At 35.4% G+C, this 19,365-nt stretch overlaps 1 protein-coding gene across 1 annotated transcript; it reads right to left on the bottom strand.

Annotated features, from left to right (window-relative positions):
- Positions 1–7,072: 7,072 nt before the first annotated feature.
- LOC132633467 (protein ROOT HAIR DEFECTIVE 3-like) lies at positions 7,073–19,095 on the bottom strand. Its single transcript, XM_060349902.1, has 22 exons — positions 18,936–19,095; positions 18,526–18,592; positions 18,347–18,449; positions 17,547–17,617; positions 17,382–17,445; positions 17,237–17,302; positions 17,088–17,135; positions 16,932–16,994; positions 16,784–16,840; positions 16,460–16,618; positions 16,305–16,373; positions 16,107–16,198; positions 12,779–12,857; positions 12,270–12,435; positions 11,467–11,591; positions 10,044–10,306; positions 9,856–9,952; positions 9,623–9,772; positions 9,101–9,205; positions 8,619–8,713; positions 8,423–8,519; positions 7,073–7,743 (listed from the first exon to the last, which is right to left on the bottom strand). The coding sequence occupies exons 1-22, from the start codon at positions 19,093–19,095 to the stop codon at positions 7,495–7,497; spliced, it is 2,445 nt and encodes an 814-aa protein (XP_060205885.1). The 3' UTR covers positions 7,073–7,494.
- Between the last annotated feature and the right edge of the window lie 270 nt (positions 19,096–19,365).

Raw genomic sequence — 19,365 nt, 5'->3', positions numbered from 1 at the left:
TGTATGTATTTATCGGTTTGATTCGGTTTTTTTTGGTGTAACGCCAAACCAAACCAAACCAAATGTTAATCGGTTTTTCAAAATTAAAACCAAATCAAACCAAACCGAGCTGGTTTTCGGTTCATTAATTTGGTTTGACTCGGTTTACCGGTTCGGATCAGTTTTTCGGTCTCGTTTGAACACCCTTAAGTTAAACTATGACACTTAAATTGGAACGGAGTAATGTAAAGGAAAATACATTAGCTTTCGGATTATTTTTCGAGTCAATCCCACTTAACCCCCCTAACATTTAAGGGTTAGGAAACAATACCCCCTCCACATATTGAATGGGAACGGTAACCCCCTTATGTAGTATTTTCCGGTGAGATTTTTTTTTAATAAAGATCTTTTTTTTTTCCTTTCTAGAATTAAATTACAAAAATATATAACTCTTGTTATTGTTCCATTCAAATATTCCATTGAAAATACTGTACTTATCTATTATGAAACAACAACTACTGCTAGGAGTTAGTATTTTCTTAAAGAGTGTACTAAAGGCTAAGTAAACATTTCTTAAAGGGTGTACTAAAGGCTAAGTAAACACTTGTTTTGAACCGGAGGGAGTAATCTAATTTTTAAAATTTTCATTTCACTATTAATAAGATGATTTATAGTCATAAAAATATTTATAATTTATTTTAGACCACAAATTTTAAAAGTTCTTTTTTAAAAACTCTGTGTCTAGTCAAAGTTTTCATATCAATTGGAATGGAGAGTAGAATTTTACCAAAATTTGTAATTTGGCATAAAATGCACACGTTGAATGAAATTTATATATGTCCTAAATAGAAGTATTGAATGGTCTGAAAGATGTTCTAAGTATGTCCTGAATAGCTTAGCTCTTGAAGAGAAAACCAACAATTTTTCAAAATTTAGTTCTACAATCTTTTTTCAAAAACTTTAAATGCCAATTATGTCCAACCAATTAAAATTAGGGAAGAAAAATTATTGATACAATATTTGTTATTAACAAATGGTATGAAAAGTTATTGATACAACAAACGCCACATAACTTGAAATTTATTAACAAATTATTCCACATAGTTGTTATATCCTAAAAGATAAGTACATTATTTTCAATGGAATAGGTGAATGGAGCAATAATAAGGCCAGGGTTATACATTTTTGTAATTTAATTCTAGAAAGGAAAGGAAAAAAGATCTTTATTAAAAAAATCTCATCAGAAAATACCACACAAGAGGATTATCATTCTCATTCAATATGTGGAGGGAATATCGTTTTCCAGCCCTTAAATGTTTGGAGCGTAAAGTGGGATTGACTATTATTTTTCTTCAAAAAGCAAGAAACTGAAGAGAAGGGAATTTTATGGGCATATCCAATCAGGTAACTTTTATGTATATGCATTACAAAGGTCACTAAATAAGTATGAACATCCAGTAAATTAAATGAGTTTGTGATAGGATTTCGAATTCAAACTCATAATGTTATCAAATGCTTGATCTACCTCTAGTTGATTTGATATCCATTTCGATCCGTTCAAGTTTGACTCATATGTCTTGCTCATTTGCCACCATTATTATTAAACCATCATTCACTGCCTTCTTCTATCATCATCACCCAACCTAGATCCAGTAATCCACCGCCAATAAAATTTAGTAAAAAAGGAAATTAAATGAAGAAGTAGCAATAGTAGGTCTGACCAAATTGCTATTGCTTTGCGTATAATTTTTTTATTATTCAAACAACAGAGCTGCAGTGCGTAAAAGGGTTATATTCCAAATCTCTTAGGCCGAAAAATTATATGGTATAAATAATGTTAAAATTATTTCATCTATATATATATATATATAGTCTCTTAGTTTTTTCTTGTGTTTATGTTTTATATTTTGAATTAATTTAGTGAAAATACTGATTTTGCTATTAATTCAGCAATCAGACAATATTATACAGTACACAACCCTGCATGCAGTAATCACTTACTCTATAGCTTTAATTAGTTAACTCCGTTCACAATCAAAACCTGTGCAAATTTACAACGAACTAGGGCGCAGATTTACGAAACGGAGTAATCGCTTATTTATAAGGTATGACTCGGTATTTTATGGATAATATATATGATGAAGAATTTTATGGTTTAATTTGATCATGACACAAAAAAAAGTAGAAATCGTTATATATACCTCTCCTGTTGCTGGGAACGTTAAATGATCTTATTTTGGAATCTGACAAGTATTAATGGAAAAATAAAACAAGAGAACGTGTGCTTTTTAAAAAAAAAAAAAAACTTTTTTGGTCTTTTCATTTTGGGCCACCATGAATTTCAGCTGAATCTGGAAACGTGGTGAGAAGCGATTCATTTCACATTTGATGGCCTAACAGATGTATATATGTCACCACATAAGACAAATATATATTTTGACAAAATTAACCATGTTAACTAGAGGGGTAAAAAACATTAATGATTTCTACTCCTAGTAAAAATATTCACTGTTCCTCCGATCCAACTTCAACTAATGTACCTAATACTTATCATCTCGAAACAATACGAAGATATCAACACACAAATATATATGAGTTTTAAGTATACATATTCCCTTTCCTTTTAATATGACATTCGATATGTTATGGACCCCTAAAAGCTAACTCTTCAGAAAGATTGCTAAAGATAATATAAGAAGAGATCACAATTCATTCCGTCAACTAATAGAGACTATAACCCACTCTAACAAACCCACCCACGCCGGCCTAGACTGGCAACGAGAGCGTGACAACATAATATGGGAGCCAATATCTGATATGACTCTTGACCTAACTCGACCCCAAAAGCTGGCTCATGAAGGGAGAATTGCTCAAGTTCATATAAGGAGAACATCAATCCGTTCCCAAACTAATGTGGGACTCTAAGTCTTCCACCCACTCTAACACTCTCTACACGCTCAGACTACCAACTGGAGCGTGGATAATACGGTAATTTTTGCTTAAATCTTGCATTTTGTATTTAAAAAAACTTGTTAATAAATATTTAATTGTGTATCCAGTAACTAAAATAATGAATGAATTTGGTGAAATTCGAAACACACATCAACTACAGATCTTCACTCCGCTTCTATTTAAAATACTTTGATATGTTTTTTATTTTTAAACTCTTCAAACACCGATATATAAAACGAAACGGAGAGGAAGTAGCAATCATTTTGAAAATGAACTTTTGCCAAAAGATCTAGGAGGACGAATAAGAACCCTCGAATGTTTTAAAATTTCACACAGAGCTAACTTCTCGAAGGATGTTTTTGTCAGTCAATCATGATTGAGAAGATGACATCTAGAAGGATATAATGTTCATACATAATGTTGGCACATGTCTCTGCATATACAAGCTAGCATAGCAGATTATATGTTTTTCCATGTACACTACAACTTTAATTTCAGTCAGTCCAATTGTTTTTACATTTTTTCCTCCATATTATTTATTTTTTCTTCGGGACGGTATATATAATGTCCGTTTTCCACCGGCCACTTAATGATTATATATACCTGTAAGTTAGTTAGTTAGAAGGAATATAATTCAGAAATATGTACACTTGCCCATAATATTAATTTATGAATACCAAACATATTTAATATTTTAATACTATAGTCTTTGTAGCACAGAAGATGAATTCCATACAATAAAATTAAAAAAAAAGCATGAAACGGGAGGCGAATCATGTATTGAATAGAGGTAGAGGTAGTGGAGGTGGAGTCCATAACTGAAACCTGCTACATTAAATTTCACATGAATTTTTTTAACCTTTTTGAATTTCTTGCTAGCTACCTCATGATCTAGCTACCTTCTACACTATTCTTATTATTATTATTTCCTCCATATATCCATCCAGCCAGCTGGAAATTTGTAAAATAAAAGGAAACTTGCATTTATTTATTTTTCAGTAATCGATGAAACCCAACAGCTTTTTACATAGATCAGTCTGGAGAAACATGGAAATGATCATTTATAAAATCGATAAAGTTTCAGATACGTCTTTTTTGGCTTAACAAATTAAATTCATAACTTCCATTTTCATGAGCTATATATGTGTGATAATGTTCGTCTAGTTTAGAAAACCAAAATTTCTTATGAAAAAAATCTCAATTAAAGCTGATAGATTGGTGAACAAAATTAGTTTAGGTCAAGTGCAACATGTCAAAAATTCAACTACTTCATATTGGATGTGGATTCAGAATTTTAACTCGGTAGGTTCGACTTTTAAAGTTCTTAGCAGCTCGTTATATTTTCAAATTAAGGATCCAGATGAACACGTTGATTAATATTATCATAACTTTAGTTTGATACATGGACTATATAAAACTTGACCCTCTCAATGGATTTTTGTTGTCTTTGTCTAATTACATGTAATTTGGCTTTTAAAATTACTTGATTGTGTAACTAGTTAAAACACTTGCTCTGTTTCTGAGGGGTACCTCCGTACGATACTTTTGAGTGTTTAATATACGTATAGGCGCCTCCTAATTAGTTTTTAACTTCAACTTCATATTTGTTTAGTACATGTTTGCCTTTACTATTATACGGAGTACTAGCATGAGGTCAGAGTAGGTAACTGAATTTCTTGCCTTTACCAGCTAATATAATTATGTTGCAATATTGAATCACGTAACACTGTTAGATGTTAGGGATGAAATAGGCCTTTGAATGGAACTGCACTCTACATATCGTAAGAAATGTTATAAATGCACACAGCTGGACCAGAGATACATGCTTTTTACATTTTGAAAGAGTTTTGTTAGACCTTTACTAATATATAGGCTCCCGTCCGTTCAATCTTGCTATATTAGTTTAAATCAGTATATATAGCTTTACAATGAATAAAAATTATATAAGTAGTAGTGGTTCTTATTGTTAGCACAAATGTTTGGGGAAAGTAAAGCTTTTTTTCTTCTTTTTAAAAAAATCCAATGATAAGCTTCTCACATAGCTCAGTAATTGCAGAATATAAACTCCCCAATTAACAAATAATAATAGAGATTTGCCAAAAAGGACAAACTATTAATAGATAATTTAATGTATATTACAGCTTTAAAACCATCATTCACATAATTGAAATTTGAGATTGGCTACATCGTAGAGGCCAGAGGGTCTCCGATTTGGTAAACTACTAGTATAAGGGTCAAGTTCGAGCCCAACGTAGGACTTCAGTAATTGGTGGTCCACACTCTCTTCTTACCATAAACAATCTTTCACTTTTTATTTGTACTTTTTTTGTAACCATTGTAGGAACTATTTCGAGAAAATGATCAAAATGGTCCTTAATGTATGAGGGTTGGATTGTTTTGGTCCTTGATATATTCACTTGATTGAAATAGTCCTTGATGTTTCGAGAAAATGATCAAAATGGTCCTTAATGTATGAGGGTTGGATTGTTTTGGTCCTTGATATATTCACTTGATTGAAATAGTCCTTGATGTATGCAAAATGTGGATGGTTTTGGTCCTAAATTCTAAATATAATGCCGTAACATTATTCAAATGTTTGACACAAAAAATCCATCAAATGTAAGTGAAATTTTTTTAATTTTTACTTTTTTATTATTTTTATTTTTAAAATGTATTATTCTTTTTATATTATTTGTTTTTCATTTTCTTTCTTTTCATTCCCAACCTTTACTTCTTATGATTCCATGTAATTGCTCGTATTTTTTTATTTTATTCATTTAGCATAACCGTGTTATTATAAACTTATATTTTTCCTTTCTTTTGAACTATTTACTTAAGTTACGTTGAAACTTACTTATGTAATGTTAGAATTTGACATATGAGTATTATTCATAACATTACATAAGTATGTTACGTTGAAACTTAAGTAAATAATTCAAAAGAAAGAAAAAATATAAGTTTATAACCACATTCACAATGAAATTCTACTTTAATAACGTCACCCGTTATATGTTAAGTTTGTTAATAACTCATTCTTTTCAATATTAAGAGGCGTAGTTTCAAATATTAGAATAATAACACGGTTATGCTAAATGAATAAAATAAAAAAATACGAGCAATTACATGGAATCATAAGAAGTGAAGGTTGGGAATGAAAAGAAAGAAAATGAAAAATAAATAATATAAAAAGAATAATACATTTTAAAAATAAAAATAATAAAAAAGTAAAAATTAAAAAAATTAAAAATATTTCACTTACATTTGATGGATTTTTTGGGTCAAACATTTGAATAATGTTACGGCATTATATTTAGGATTTAGGACCAAAACCATCCATATTTTGCATACATCAAGGACTATTTCAATCAAGTGAATATATCAAGGACCAAAACAATCCAACCCTCATACATTAAGGACCATTTTGATCATTTTCTCGAAACATCAAGGACTATTTCAATCAAGTGAATATATCAAGGACCAAAACAATCCAACCCTCATACATTAAGGACCATTTTGATCATTTTCTCGAACTATTTCACCTGTTTCTATGGCTTACTAGTTTCTGATGCTTAATTATAGAAACTACTAAAAATGTTCCGTCTTTTTCAAGTGAAAAATGTTGCAGGTGTCAGCTTTACTCATATTGCTGGTCCCAAGCTCCGATAGAGGAAGATTATATTAGGTTAGCAGTCACCGTGACCAATTCATGATAAATACACCATAAATAAAGCTTAAATGGAAAAAACATGACCAGTGAGAATCCATATAGCCAACCATAACCAAGCTCATACATGGCCAGTCCCAAGCTCGGATAGTAGGCTAACCGCCAGCGTATAACTTACCAATTCTATGATGAAAAGCCACGTAATACAGATAAAGCTTATATGGAACATGGTCAGAGAATTCATATAGCCGACCACACTCATAACTTGCAAGGACTGAGGTGTCATTGTGGTCGTGGTCTTACTTAAGGGGAAGATTTTACATCAAATGGAAAAAATTAACTTATATTATTGCTTATAAATCATTTTTATATCAGGTAACGGAGTAGTTTCACTCTTCCCTAGATGCTCAAATTTAACATCAAAATCTTAACATGTAGAGAGGGAAAGCTGGAAAAAAAAATCAGAAATTTCTCGAATAATCTTTGAAAAAAATCCCATCTCATTAGAAATATAATAGTTTTTGATATCTTTCATCAGCTCATCAATAAAATACAGACATTATATTAGGCTTCTCACAAGAAAAATTTGATGGCAAACCGGGAGAATGATAACAAAGAAAGCAGAAAAGAAGGGCCCTCTTCTTAGTTCACCAACAAATGAAAATCAACGCGAAAAGAACGAGAGAAAATTAAAACACAGCCTATGCAGTGGAGACTTCTTTAATTTCGTGACAACCCAAGCCCCAGTGTACAAAAATCAATGCTTCAGTGTCTGAGATTCTTTCACATGCTTTGCCTCTAAAGGTCCATCAAGCCGAATTGTGTACCATACCACGTCCGGATGAGCATAAAAGCTTTGCTGTCGCAGAATAAGAGTGTGTTTCTATATAAACAATAGCTTACTGTCTTTTGTCATGTAACGAGGAGCTAGAGTATTCTGTTCCATTTTCTGAAGTTACTTCAGACGTAGTGCTCGTTGACACATCACCATTATCGTTCGTGCTACCACGGAAGCTCTTTGCCGCAAGGGCAGGGTTACCCTGAGGTTGTTGACCACTTGCCATACCTTGTCCTTCCTCTGCTAGTCGTTTAAGAAGATTCATGATTGTAGGAACGAACTTTGTGGATAAAGAGAGAAGTCCAGGTAGCTGTCACAACATATATAGAACATCACATCCCCGAGAAGACAATTATTTCAAAAGTTTCCACATATGTGAATGAAGCAATTATAGAGGATATATAAGATTATTGGTTATTTGATTCACATACTCCCAGTCAATATCTACACAGTTACCTATAAAATATCGCAAAAATAGAAAGGAAAGGTCAAATCTACTGAAAGACCACGAACAAAGATGTCTGCTTCTTGCATCGCTTGGAAACTAGACAAAGGAAGAGAAGAAAGGGATTGTTGTGTGATGATCAGAAAAAATTATGAAAGAGAATTATTTCCCTTCCGGCTTCTCCTACTCTCTCTTTCTTCCCCTAGTTTCCTAGGGTAGGGTAGAACATCTCCAGGAAAATAATGAACTTACAACCGAAAGATCAAAACTTCATCAATTCTCTTTTTGTAACTATGTCGAACCGAATTTTAGAACGTCACTTGCAACTGAATATCATCAATGTGTTGTCCTTATAGTGTAGAAAATATATTCAAACGATCTTTTAAAAAGTGACGAGCAAGAGTTTGCAACAGTTATTTGGTTTAGTTGCTTTTATTTTATAAAGATATTCGATCAAATTGCTTTTTCTTTAATAAAGGTATTTGGTTGAATAGCTTTTAGTATGCAAACATTAGAACTCTAAGATATCAGATTCAGCACTTACAACTCCATTGCGGAATTCGCCCGAGATGTCCAATTGCACCCAAAGGGCTTTAAATAGCAGATAGGCGACGAATATAAACCCCAAATATAAAGGATTTCTGGAAAAAAGTAAAACCCAGTATCAGCCCATGAGTTAAACCATATTATACTATAAAACGTAGGGGGGCATCATGAACTACAAGTCAGAAAGAATATACCTTAAAAGTGTCATGAATTCATTGAATCCCAAAATCACCATGGCAGCAATTGCCCACGGAGGTGGTAGCCAGTTATTATTTCTCTTGCTAGCCTCCTGAAAGTTGAATAAAAGAAAATGTGAAGCGATCAAGAATGAAGGGAAAAACTTTAATAAAGCTTATCCATGCGAGAACACCTAAAGGTGATTAGATATTCTCTTAACATTTCAACATTCAAAATTGAATATACACCTAGCATGAAAGACAATCAACCTCCGAAGTACCAAAAGGCTGTTTGTGCAAAAATCAAATCTCTAGTGTTAAATGAACAAGATTGCACTTCGAATGTTCTAATCCCATTATTTAGTGAAAACACCCGCATTAAACGATACCTTCTATCCTTATTGGAACTCGAACATATTCAACCGACAATCAAAAACCAACATACAAGAATGGACTATCGAAAAGCAGAAAGACATGCAGAATAGCATCTAATATCTTGCCTGAGCAGCAATGGCTTGTGAAACAACATATTCAGTCTCCGTCTTAAATTGCCTCCACAAAGACTTGCACTGGACAGGTGTAATCAAAGTTTTCGATGGAGGGACCTGCAATTATTGACCACAAGATGAAAATTCTGATGGGCTGACACTGCACCATGCAAAGATTACTTAATCATACAAAAAAAGATCTAGCTCCTAAAGACGAAAATTTATTAGGAACCTTTGTAGACTCTTCAGGTCTAAAAAATCAAATCCTTATGAAGCAATAAACTCCTCAGACACGCACTGGGATTAGCTTATATGTGTAGAACTGGATTGATATTATATTCAATCCAAAATTTTAAATAATTAGTTGATGGTCATCACCAGCAAGTGACCCCAAACAATATATTCACAATCTATGAACCATGTCGTGGAGACTGGCCTTTTCAATGGAAAGAATCTTGTCTTCCCCTTTTCATCGACCAAATCCTTTTGCTTGCAAATAGCTTCCAAGACAAACCACATAAGTAAATCAATTACCTCATCCCAAGTGCTAGACGCCAGAGGATCAACTGATGAAACGCTCTTTGCGGAGGAAGAATCCACAAGAGCAAGGATAAGTGTTTTGTCTATACTGTCACCCTCATCTTCCAAGCGAACTGCAGCCATAACTGATAGGAGCTTCAGAGACTGGGAGAAAATTGAGAGTAGTCAGTAATGAATTATTGAAACGTGAGATCACACCAAAAAAAGGGTTTTGCAGTCAATCATACAGCTGATCGTGCAGTTTTAGTAATTGCTCGAATATCTTCCTTGCCAGTCCAAATTCGTGGCATAGAATCCTGATCATGGCTGAACAATGTTGAAAACCTGCCAATAATTTTCAGGTCATCAGCATATTCTTTTGTATTATAAGCATTGTATGTCAGAGCTGTAGAACAAGATCAACTCATGTCCATACCTGTCCTTCATGCGACTTAACACCCTTCCAGCTTCTTCCTTTGTCTTTGCTTCAACTACTCCACGTGCATAATCTTTCAACCGCAAAACCATACTATCCCTACTTTCTTCATCCATTTCAAAACCAGAGAGTGCAGAAGCAAAACCAGAGACTGCTGTGTCAGTCTCACGCTGAAGCAGTTTTCTTATTGCTGGCCATGTATCATCACCCGCTCCATCTAAAAGGGCCTCAACTGGTCCAGCCAATGCCTCGTTCAGTTTTGTCTAAACAAAGAATTTCTCTTCAGTTCCAGCATAATTACATCTAAAATTAAAATCAAATGGTCCTCACACTTGTTTGATATCAAGCAGGAGTCACTACCAACAACAAATAGTTACTAATATATATGCATGTTGGACCAGCCATTCAGCTATCAGATGCAACCAAGTGATGGCATATTCCCTTAATTAGGGAGATAATATTAAACATCCCAAGTATGCCCAACGCACATTATTTTTACCTCAAAATCCTAGAACAAAACACTACAAAAAATTGAAGTACAACAACAACAACATACCCAGTGAAATCCCACAAAGTGGAGTCTGGGGAGGGTAGAGTGCACGCAAACCTTACCCCTACCTTGGGTGTACAGGCTGTTTCCGATAGACCCTCGGCATAAGAACAATCAAGTCAAAGCAGGATGAAAAAGAATTCTGAAAGTTAATATTAAGATAGTAAACTTTGGCCCTAACGCAACCTCAAAAGTTAAATGAGGAGGTGAGGATTATCTGAGACCCAAGTAAGGAGATGACATCCCATACACTTGCCCACTGTGGGACTCTTAACACCTCTAGCACAACCAGTCTGGACATTTGGAGGTGAATAACATAAGGGTCTATCATTGGATAACACAAACACGTGTAAAGGTTTGGTATGTCTTTGATATCGTGTTAAGAAAAACATACTAGGCATGTGGAGCTTAGGCCTTTTAGCGTTCAACTTTTGGTTTCAGGAATTGGTGTTGACCATCTCGAGGCACACGGTTAGGACTGCTCCACACGCCATTCAGTTGGATACTTTTGGTGAGACTCCACTTACTTTTCGTGGAGCTTGAATAGTTTTATTCTTTGAGTCACCGGAACCTGTTTCAGTTCACTAATCTATTCATTGTTGTAAGATTAATTATTTTCAGGTTGTAATCTATGACTACTCGTATGGCATGCATGAACGAAACTATATTACTTTATGAGATTTTCATTATAACGAAATATGTTGATTTAAAGGTTGTGAGTATGCATGGTTTTCATTATTGAAGTATTTATGTTGGACCTCGGGCCTTGTTCAATCTCAAAGGTAAGCATCCTCCAAAATGTAAGGAGACAACAGCTAGTCAGCTACAGCGTGAGACTTAATGGTAAACTATAAAGGCTGTCAAATTTCATACCTCGTAGAGGGTTGTCACTTCAGCAAGCTTGGCACTACGAACTTCAGCAATATGAGCATCTACATCACGCCTCAGCTTATCCCTCACTCTAGATGAGTCCCATTTTGCTTGGTCAATAATAGCATCTACAAAATGATGCATCAGCTGTCAGATTTCAAATAGCTAGCTGTCACGCTGCTGACACTACGCTCAACATTTTATGTCCCAAACAAAATATCACCTATTAAAGTTTTCCAGTCTAGGGGCATTTCATTAACTACAAGTGCAGCAAGATCTTGGAAGAAAAATATTAAGGAGCACTAATTTCCTACAAATGCTGAAAGTCAGCACGTGATACAGCAATCTCTTTGCGAAAATTCTTTTCTAATTTGGTATTTCCAGCTAGAAAAGTTGCTATTTTTCTAAGAGCAGTGAAGAAGAATATGACAACAGTTGTTGCAACTCTCATCACATGCATCCAAAAAGGCATAGAACTGGATACCCTATAGCAACCAAAAACATCAGAAATTTACCCTGCAAACTCAAGTGAACATTTCAAGAAATAATCATTAGTAATAAGCAACTACTTCAACTAACTGACATTTAATAGAAGCTTAGTCAGCTCTACAAGTTTATTCCCAGAGTAAGAACACTGTTTATAACTAGGCCCCTACATAGAGATAGGGTATCAATTCCTCGATCCTTTTTTTTTAAGACCTGGGGAATAAGGGTTGCTCATGAAGGATAATATGCCCTTGTCAGAAGAAAAGATATAAATCAAGTGCGGTAAACCAGTAACAGAAATGGCAGATTGCATCCTGTACCTGTGCTTTCTTCGTCAAAATGGGACATAAAAGACTCAGTACATTCACGAGCGGCCAGAGCAAACCCTTTACCCCCCTTCAATGCCTTCTCAAATGCTTCTTTGAATCTTTCAAAAGTATCAGATCGAATGTGTCCCAGCATAGATTGGTAGGCTGGTTGGACAAGCTACAACAAAAGACGGGATAAATCAGAAGAGGATTGCAATAAAAAAATGGCCCTTCGTTTTGAGAAAAAAAAAGGGTAAAAAAGTAGTGTTTTACTAGTGGGAGAGAGAAAATGCATTTACATCATTGGTTGAAAGAGTGCCACTAAGATAGAAATTTTAGCATGTAAATTTATTTGGTTGACTGTAAAAAGGCCAAAGAGTTCTCATTAAGACACACAGGAACCCAGCAAGTTTGGTTGGTCAATCATCAAAACTAGAATTGGTTAATGCAGGGAATATAACAAAAGGATTCTGTGTATGCAGTAAAACAGGTTTAGGAGAGAGCGGAGCCTAGCCCGTTACCTGAAGCAATTTCTCTTCCAACTGTTTTCGCTTTGAGGATCTAACCCCTTCGTCAAAGAAGGTAGCCTCGGCATCATACCTGAGAACAAAAAATCTTATTATCCATGTGCACCCTTCTTATAATGTATACATGCATAAATGAAAACAATAATTACATACCATGGAGCAAAATGGTAAGAAGAAATGAATCCAACAGAAAATAAAAATAAAAAGAATCTCCAGTTCAAACTATATGATACTTTCTATTTCGGGACATCAGGAACTTCCCTGCTAATCTTATACATAAAGCTTATTAAAAGTTTTAAAAGATCACATTCATTTAACTGATCAAAGTTACATATTAGAAATGATCACATCTGATAAAATATGCCATCCGTAGGTGTGACTATGATGAATAAAGGTGCTAAAATAGAAAGACATACAACCTAAAATCACATGGAGAGAAGTCTCAAAACAGCTATATTCTCATGGAATCAATGGAGATTTAGCAAAAAACAAATACAATAGATGCAAAGTACTAATATAATAGATACCAACTAGTTGTGGTTAAGGCTCAGTAGTTGTTATATCTATGAGCCTGTTTGGATGGGCTTATGCCTATAAGCTGAAAACAGCTTATAAGCTAAAAAAAATAAGTTGGGGTAGTCTAACTTATTTTTTTTGGCTTATAAGCTGTATTCAGCTTATAAGCTGCTTTAGATAAGTTAAGTCAAATGGGCCCAATTATTTTTTTGAGCTTATTTTAAGCACAAAATGACTTTAAGCTGGCCAACTAAACACTCAAAAAAGCTGAAAACAGCTTATAAGCATCTTATAAGCAACTTATAAGCGAATCCAAACGGGCTCTATATCAGATCTGGTGTTTGCCAGTAGTGTTTCTAGCCTTACTAGAGACTTGTCTATCAGTACAGCGATAAAAGTGCAACTCAGAAAATTCCTAATTTTCCTTTTAAAAAAAATATTTTTTATAACCGTGGTGTCCGAGCCTGATTGTGCACACTTCAACTAATTCCACAGGATACCTGCCACCTCCCACTAGCAACAGGTACCAGGTAACTCAGTCCACCAAGACTAAAACAGATGGGAAGAAATTTTTTGTCCCTATTTGGATTTGAACCTAAGACCTCAGTGTTCACAATCCACTTCACTAACCACTAGGCCACACCCTTGGAGTCTTAAAATCACATTATTATTATTATTATTATTATTATTATTATTATTACTACTTATTAGAATAAGAAGAGCCTAATCAAAGGGATGGATACAAAGAGTTCGAATGGCAGGACACCAACAAATTAATATTTTATTTTTTTTTTGTATAAGGTAACATTTTCACCAATAAATTAAGAATTGCAGAATAGTTGATTGATTGTTTAGAAATAGAAAAGCAAGGAAGAAAGCACAACATGAAAAGAACAAGAGAAAAAAAGGTGGACCAGCGCAACGGCAGGTAGGGCAGCAGCGGTATTACTTAGCCATCATGATTAGTCTAGGGGTACAATGGAAGAAAAAAGGTAGAAAATTCAACAAATTAGGGGGACACAAAGTGGAGACTTTTTGGGTTTGAGATTTAGAAGAGGTTTTCAAGATTGGAAGTGAGTGAGTTTCAAATATTGATAGACTTACTTTCTAGGCAAGTCAATCCGGTGGATAATCCCGACGTGCGGTGGTGGGGCCTGGGAAATAATGGAGTGTTCTTTGTGAAGTCTTTTTATGAGAAACTTTTGGTTAGGGAGGAGGTTGATTTCCCATGAATGCAATATGGATTCCAAGTGTGCCGAAGGAGATGTGTTTCTTCACCTGCCTAGCCACGGGGGGTGATTTTGACAGCGAAAAATCTTAGAAAGTGGAAGATTGTCTGTGTCAGTTGGTGTTACATGTGCAAGGAGGCGGGCAAGGACGTGGACCGTCTTCTTCTACATTGCGGGTTTACCATGAGATTATGGTGGGGTATGTTTAAGTGGTTTCAAACTCCTTGGGCAATGCCAAGAAGTGTGAAAGAGTTGATGTTCAGTTGGAAGAGTGGAGGAGGAGGAGGAGAAGAAGAAGGGCTTGGAACGTGGTTCCGCTTGCATTAATGTGGGGTGGTTTGGAGAGAGAGAAACAGGAAAGCTTTTGACATAGTAGAGTCGAGTTTCTCTCAGTTGAGGAGTAGTCTCCGCTCCCTTATTTTCTTTTGGTGCGAACAGAAAGTTCCTTGTAGCGTAGATGACTAGGCGGAGCTTGTAGAGAGTCATGTTGTGTAGATGCTTTACCTTTTAGTATATCCCTTGTATACGGCTAGTTTGGCCATGTTTATTATGAATGAAAATACCTTTACTTGGTAAAAAAAGAAAGGAAAAACAGTAGAGGAGTTTTTTTTTTTTTTTGGGGAGGGGGGGGGGGGGGGGAGGGGGGTTGTGGGAGGTTAAGTTGGGTGTGAGGGAGAAGAAAAAGAAAGACTAGTTTTTCCGAAACTCGAGAACAATGAGCCCGACCTTCCACCCTTCTCCACTTAAATATCAAAGTTAGTTCGCTTGGCGGAAGGCTGGAACGGCCAAACCTATGACCAAAGGCACAAATTCCTCAGCTAGCCCTCGAGGGCGAAAAGAACTAGTTTAAGGACAAGAAGATGGATGGAAGGAGGAATGCTGAGAGAAGGGTTTGCTTCCTTTATTTGTACCCTAGTAATCATTTTTGTTAAAATATCCAGAGGGATATTAGGCACACAAATTCCATTCCACTCAAAGAGTAAATCCAGAGACAAAAACACAGTGAGAAGGTGGATCATCCACAGTGGGCCACAACAACCACATACCTAATACTGTAACACCCTATCTTTTATCACTTTAGCAAGATATAGAGAAGATTTTTTTATTTTTTTTTTGATAAGGTAGCAGGATATAGAGAAGATACTGTACAGAGTAGCCATATAAATCTCTTTGCTTTCCTACATTGATGCTAAACCAAAATAAGGTCCGACCCACGCTCAACCATAGTTCTTGTGTATCATCATCCTAAACACCATGCTCCACCAGCATTTCTGACACTGTTAAAATTCAGAGAAACCAGTCAGCCTTTCCTTTGTCCTCAAGGCTCAACTCTCTTTATGTTATACTCTTCTAGCAGCGTTCATAATACCATAAGCTTTATCAAATATAATGAAAACGCAGTGATTAATTATATTCCTCTGTTCTCCTTGCTCTAACCACAAGAAAGGCAAGAAACATCACATTAAGAACATCCGCAACAGATGAGTTTCACACAAGAAAATTACTAGCTTTCCAACATTCTTTGTGTGTTACTAGAAGCACACCCATGCTATACCGCATGAAAGTTGTGTTCTTACTCTGATAAACAAGCGTCCAAAATTGAGCTGAGCTTCCTTCCAAAGCCCCGTACAGAATGAGAATTAACTGCCTCTTCTAATTGACGCCATTCCTACAAGAAGGTCAATCAATTTAAAATTAATTGTGATATTTAAGATAGTAGATAAAACAGAACAACGTATAACTTCTTAAATAAACCTCCAAACAATTCTATGTACCTCATTTTCAGTGAAAGCAACATATTTTTCATTGGCAATCTCTTCACAGCGCACCGTAGCTACCATAACCTGTAATTATATCAAAATAGAGTATGTCAAAAATACATGGATAACTAACTGATAATTTCAAATGCAGTAGATATTTAGGTTATAACCTTATGGGCAGGCAGGTCAAGGTCCTTGTTCTCCTTTATAACCCTCCATATCTCTTGTGAACTAAATGAAAAGCCTGAAGCAGGAACAACAGCCCGCCTATCTCCAGCAAGCCCACCAGGTGCAATAGAATGAAAGAACCGCTGTCTTAGACTAGCCACCTTAACAAAGAAACGAACACAAAAAATTAAACCAGAGTCAACTAAGCAAAAAAGTAGCTTTTCTGAGCTGATCATTGGCTACAACATATACAAGACAACCATATATGATAGGAGTAGATAGGAACATATAACCAACGAATGCTCAAAAAAATATTTCTCGCGTACCTGCTCTTTGAATTGTTCTTCCTTCTCCTCGAAACTAGAAAGAGCCACGACCTCGACCTGGACATTCAATCAATTTCACTAAATCTGTGAGCACAGATATAAACAGACAACAAGAAAGTAAAGCAGATCAAACTTTACTGTGACTCACATTAAAAAACTCACTTAACGGTGTTTCCTTGTGAGCTTGTGGCTTTGGGACAGAATCCCATATCTACAAAGCCCAGAACAGGTATGATAAATTCAATAATATAGAGTTTAGAAGGGAACATAAAATAAGAAAACTCAAAAACCATGAACATGTTACCTTCTGAATGTCTTCCCTTAGAACAGGTTCCAAATTTTCAAGGGGAGTCTACAAATGAAAGTGAAAAAACAACCTGCTCAAACATTGTTTTCACAGGACATGCAGATATTATAAATGGCAGAAAAACACTCGTGAGAGAAGGCACCTACCCTTGTTTTGTCACGAATAACAAACATCAATGTCGTTTTACGTGGACTAAATAAACGCATCATAACCTGTTCAAAATAAAGTAAGTCGTAAAATATCCGGAAGGAATATTCCAACAAACAAAAAAAAGGCCTCTATGTACTTTACCTGGAAGACAGTCTTCAAAAGAGGCTTATTGGCAGCCTGCTCACGACCAATATCATGACACCACCTGAATAGTTAAACTTTTGAGCCACTCATACATAAATTTTTTTTAATTTCAATTTATTAGAAGTTCATGTACTATATGTTTCACATAATAGAGGAACTTACATGTTGATAAGCACTATATCAGAAACAGCAAGTGCGAATAGAGCACTTTGCTTTTCAAACGCGGTGTCATCCTAAAAAAAACAAAAAAACAAAAAAAGCAAATCCTGAATGAGAAACAATCTGCTCAATTACTAGTTATCCCACCTCAACAACAACATACCCAGTGTAATCCGACAAGTGGGGTCTGTGGAGGGTAGAGTGTACACAGACCTTACCCCTACCTTAAGAGGTAGAGAGGCTGTTTCCGATAAACCCTCAGCTCAAGGAAAAGCATTTTAAAACTAGTTATCCCACCTCATGACCAAGTATAGGCAAGGATCACCTCAAATTGTTAGCTCCAAATTAATCACAGAATAGATTATGGTTCCCAGTATATCTAGCAGAAATATCCATAGACATCTTTTGACACAGTGCAACTACATTAACACAAAGAACAGTGAGGTAAAAGATATCAGAGACCGGGAATCTACTAAAATCTGTTCAAAAATTATTCAGTGAGCTCATCATAGGATTACAATTTGCAAAGGATTACTATTTGCAAAGAGGAAGCTACAACGATTTTGAAATTATTTTTTATGGGCAAAAAGTAGGGATGTGAAATAACTAATGATCCATACTTTATTTTTCAACAAAGTAACAAACAGCTGTCCATGATGGTATCTGTCATTTGCACCCTTATCAAAGGGGTACAGCACTTGGGGAAAATGCATTAAGGATAACGTGCATCTGGTCACGCGAAAATAAATTATGCAACAGCAAAAGGAAAGTACATTGTCATCTAAAAAGTACTTTCAACACACCTCTCCTCGTTCTCTACCATCTGTGCCTTCTAAATCCATGACTAGGGTGCAAGGCTCAATCCCAGCACATCGAGCCATCCAAATACCTTTTGTGGTTTGTGACCTAGAAAATACTTAATTCTATCAGCTCACCTACAATGAAACAGCAGACATCTGGCAAATAAAACATTCATACATACCTTCCCTTGTAGGCATCCATCTCTCTGAAGTTAGTATGAAAAAGATGATTTAACAGTGTACTCTTCCCTGCATTATCACACAATTAAATTTAGCCACTATTGGAAAACAATATAATAGCATTGGTTTCACAAAGAGCATTAGGATGATTTGTGTAGTCAAGCAGCAAGGATGCAATAAGGAAACGCTGACAAAAAGGAGGCGATAAGACTTGACGCCTTCAAAGACATGGACATAAAGATCTTAATCAGCTCCAGTGTTCGTCAACAACATGAGCCATTCACAGACGAGGACATAAAGATATGACAAGGACCTACTATTCGTCAAGCTTCACCAAACTAATATGAAGTCATGATATTCCAAAGTGGTAAATGAATGATCGCTGTTATCATTTTTGAGAGAGAATTCATACCGCTACTTTGCGGGCCCATAATGGACACTACGGCATATGAAAGACCACATTCCGCCAGTTTAACTTCCTTCATAAAGTTCTCGACTCCGACAACATTGAACACCCCATCGCCGTCAATGAGGTGAGTTGAACAACACTCATCCTTATTATCTGAAAGCATTAGCATATACAGTTAACAAAAACCCAACTTCCGTACATGAACAGAACTAACAACCTTCAATAAACTATCATAATAATTCATAATTAGATGGAAAAAAGGAGAAGCTACACTTGACCCAGAAAAGCTGAAAGTCCCACGGTCAGGCTATTAAGTGGGTAAAATCTACTCCTATTACTGCACTCAGCACATTTACAGTGTGCACTAATCTGATTCAGGCCAAGAACAACCAAAAATACAAAAAACACTTCTAAGAAAATTATTCCTAGAGTA

The sequence above is a fragment of the Lycium barbarum genome, chromosome 3 (assembly GCF_019175385.1).
Source record: "Lycium barbarum isolate Lr01 chromosome 3, ASM1917538v2, whole genome shotgun sequence".
NCBI classification, from domain to species: Eukaryota; Viridiplantae; Streptophyta; class Magnoliopsida; order Solanales; family Solanaceae; genus Lycium; species Lycium barbarum.
Note: the sequence above shows the minus strand (reverse complement) of the source record. Positions and strands in the feature narration are given on the sequence as shown.

Bases quoted from the DNA above. Each gene is read 5' to 3' on its own strand.
- LOC132633467 (XM_060349902.1), bottom strand. From the start codon at position 19,095: ATGCTTTCAGATAATAAGGATGAGTGTTGTTCAACTCACCTCATTGAC. The intron at 16,841-16,931 runs GTGAGTCACAGT...TTGAATGTCCAG, and splicing joins CGTTAAGTGAGTTTTTTAAT to GTCGAGGTCGTGGCTCTTTC. The intron at 16,374-16,459 runs GTTATAACCTAA...ATATAATTACAG, and splicing joins TTGACCTGCCTGCCCATAAG to GTTATGGTAGCTACGGTGCG.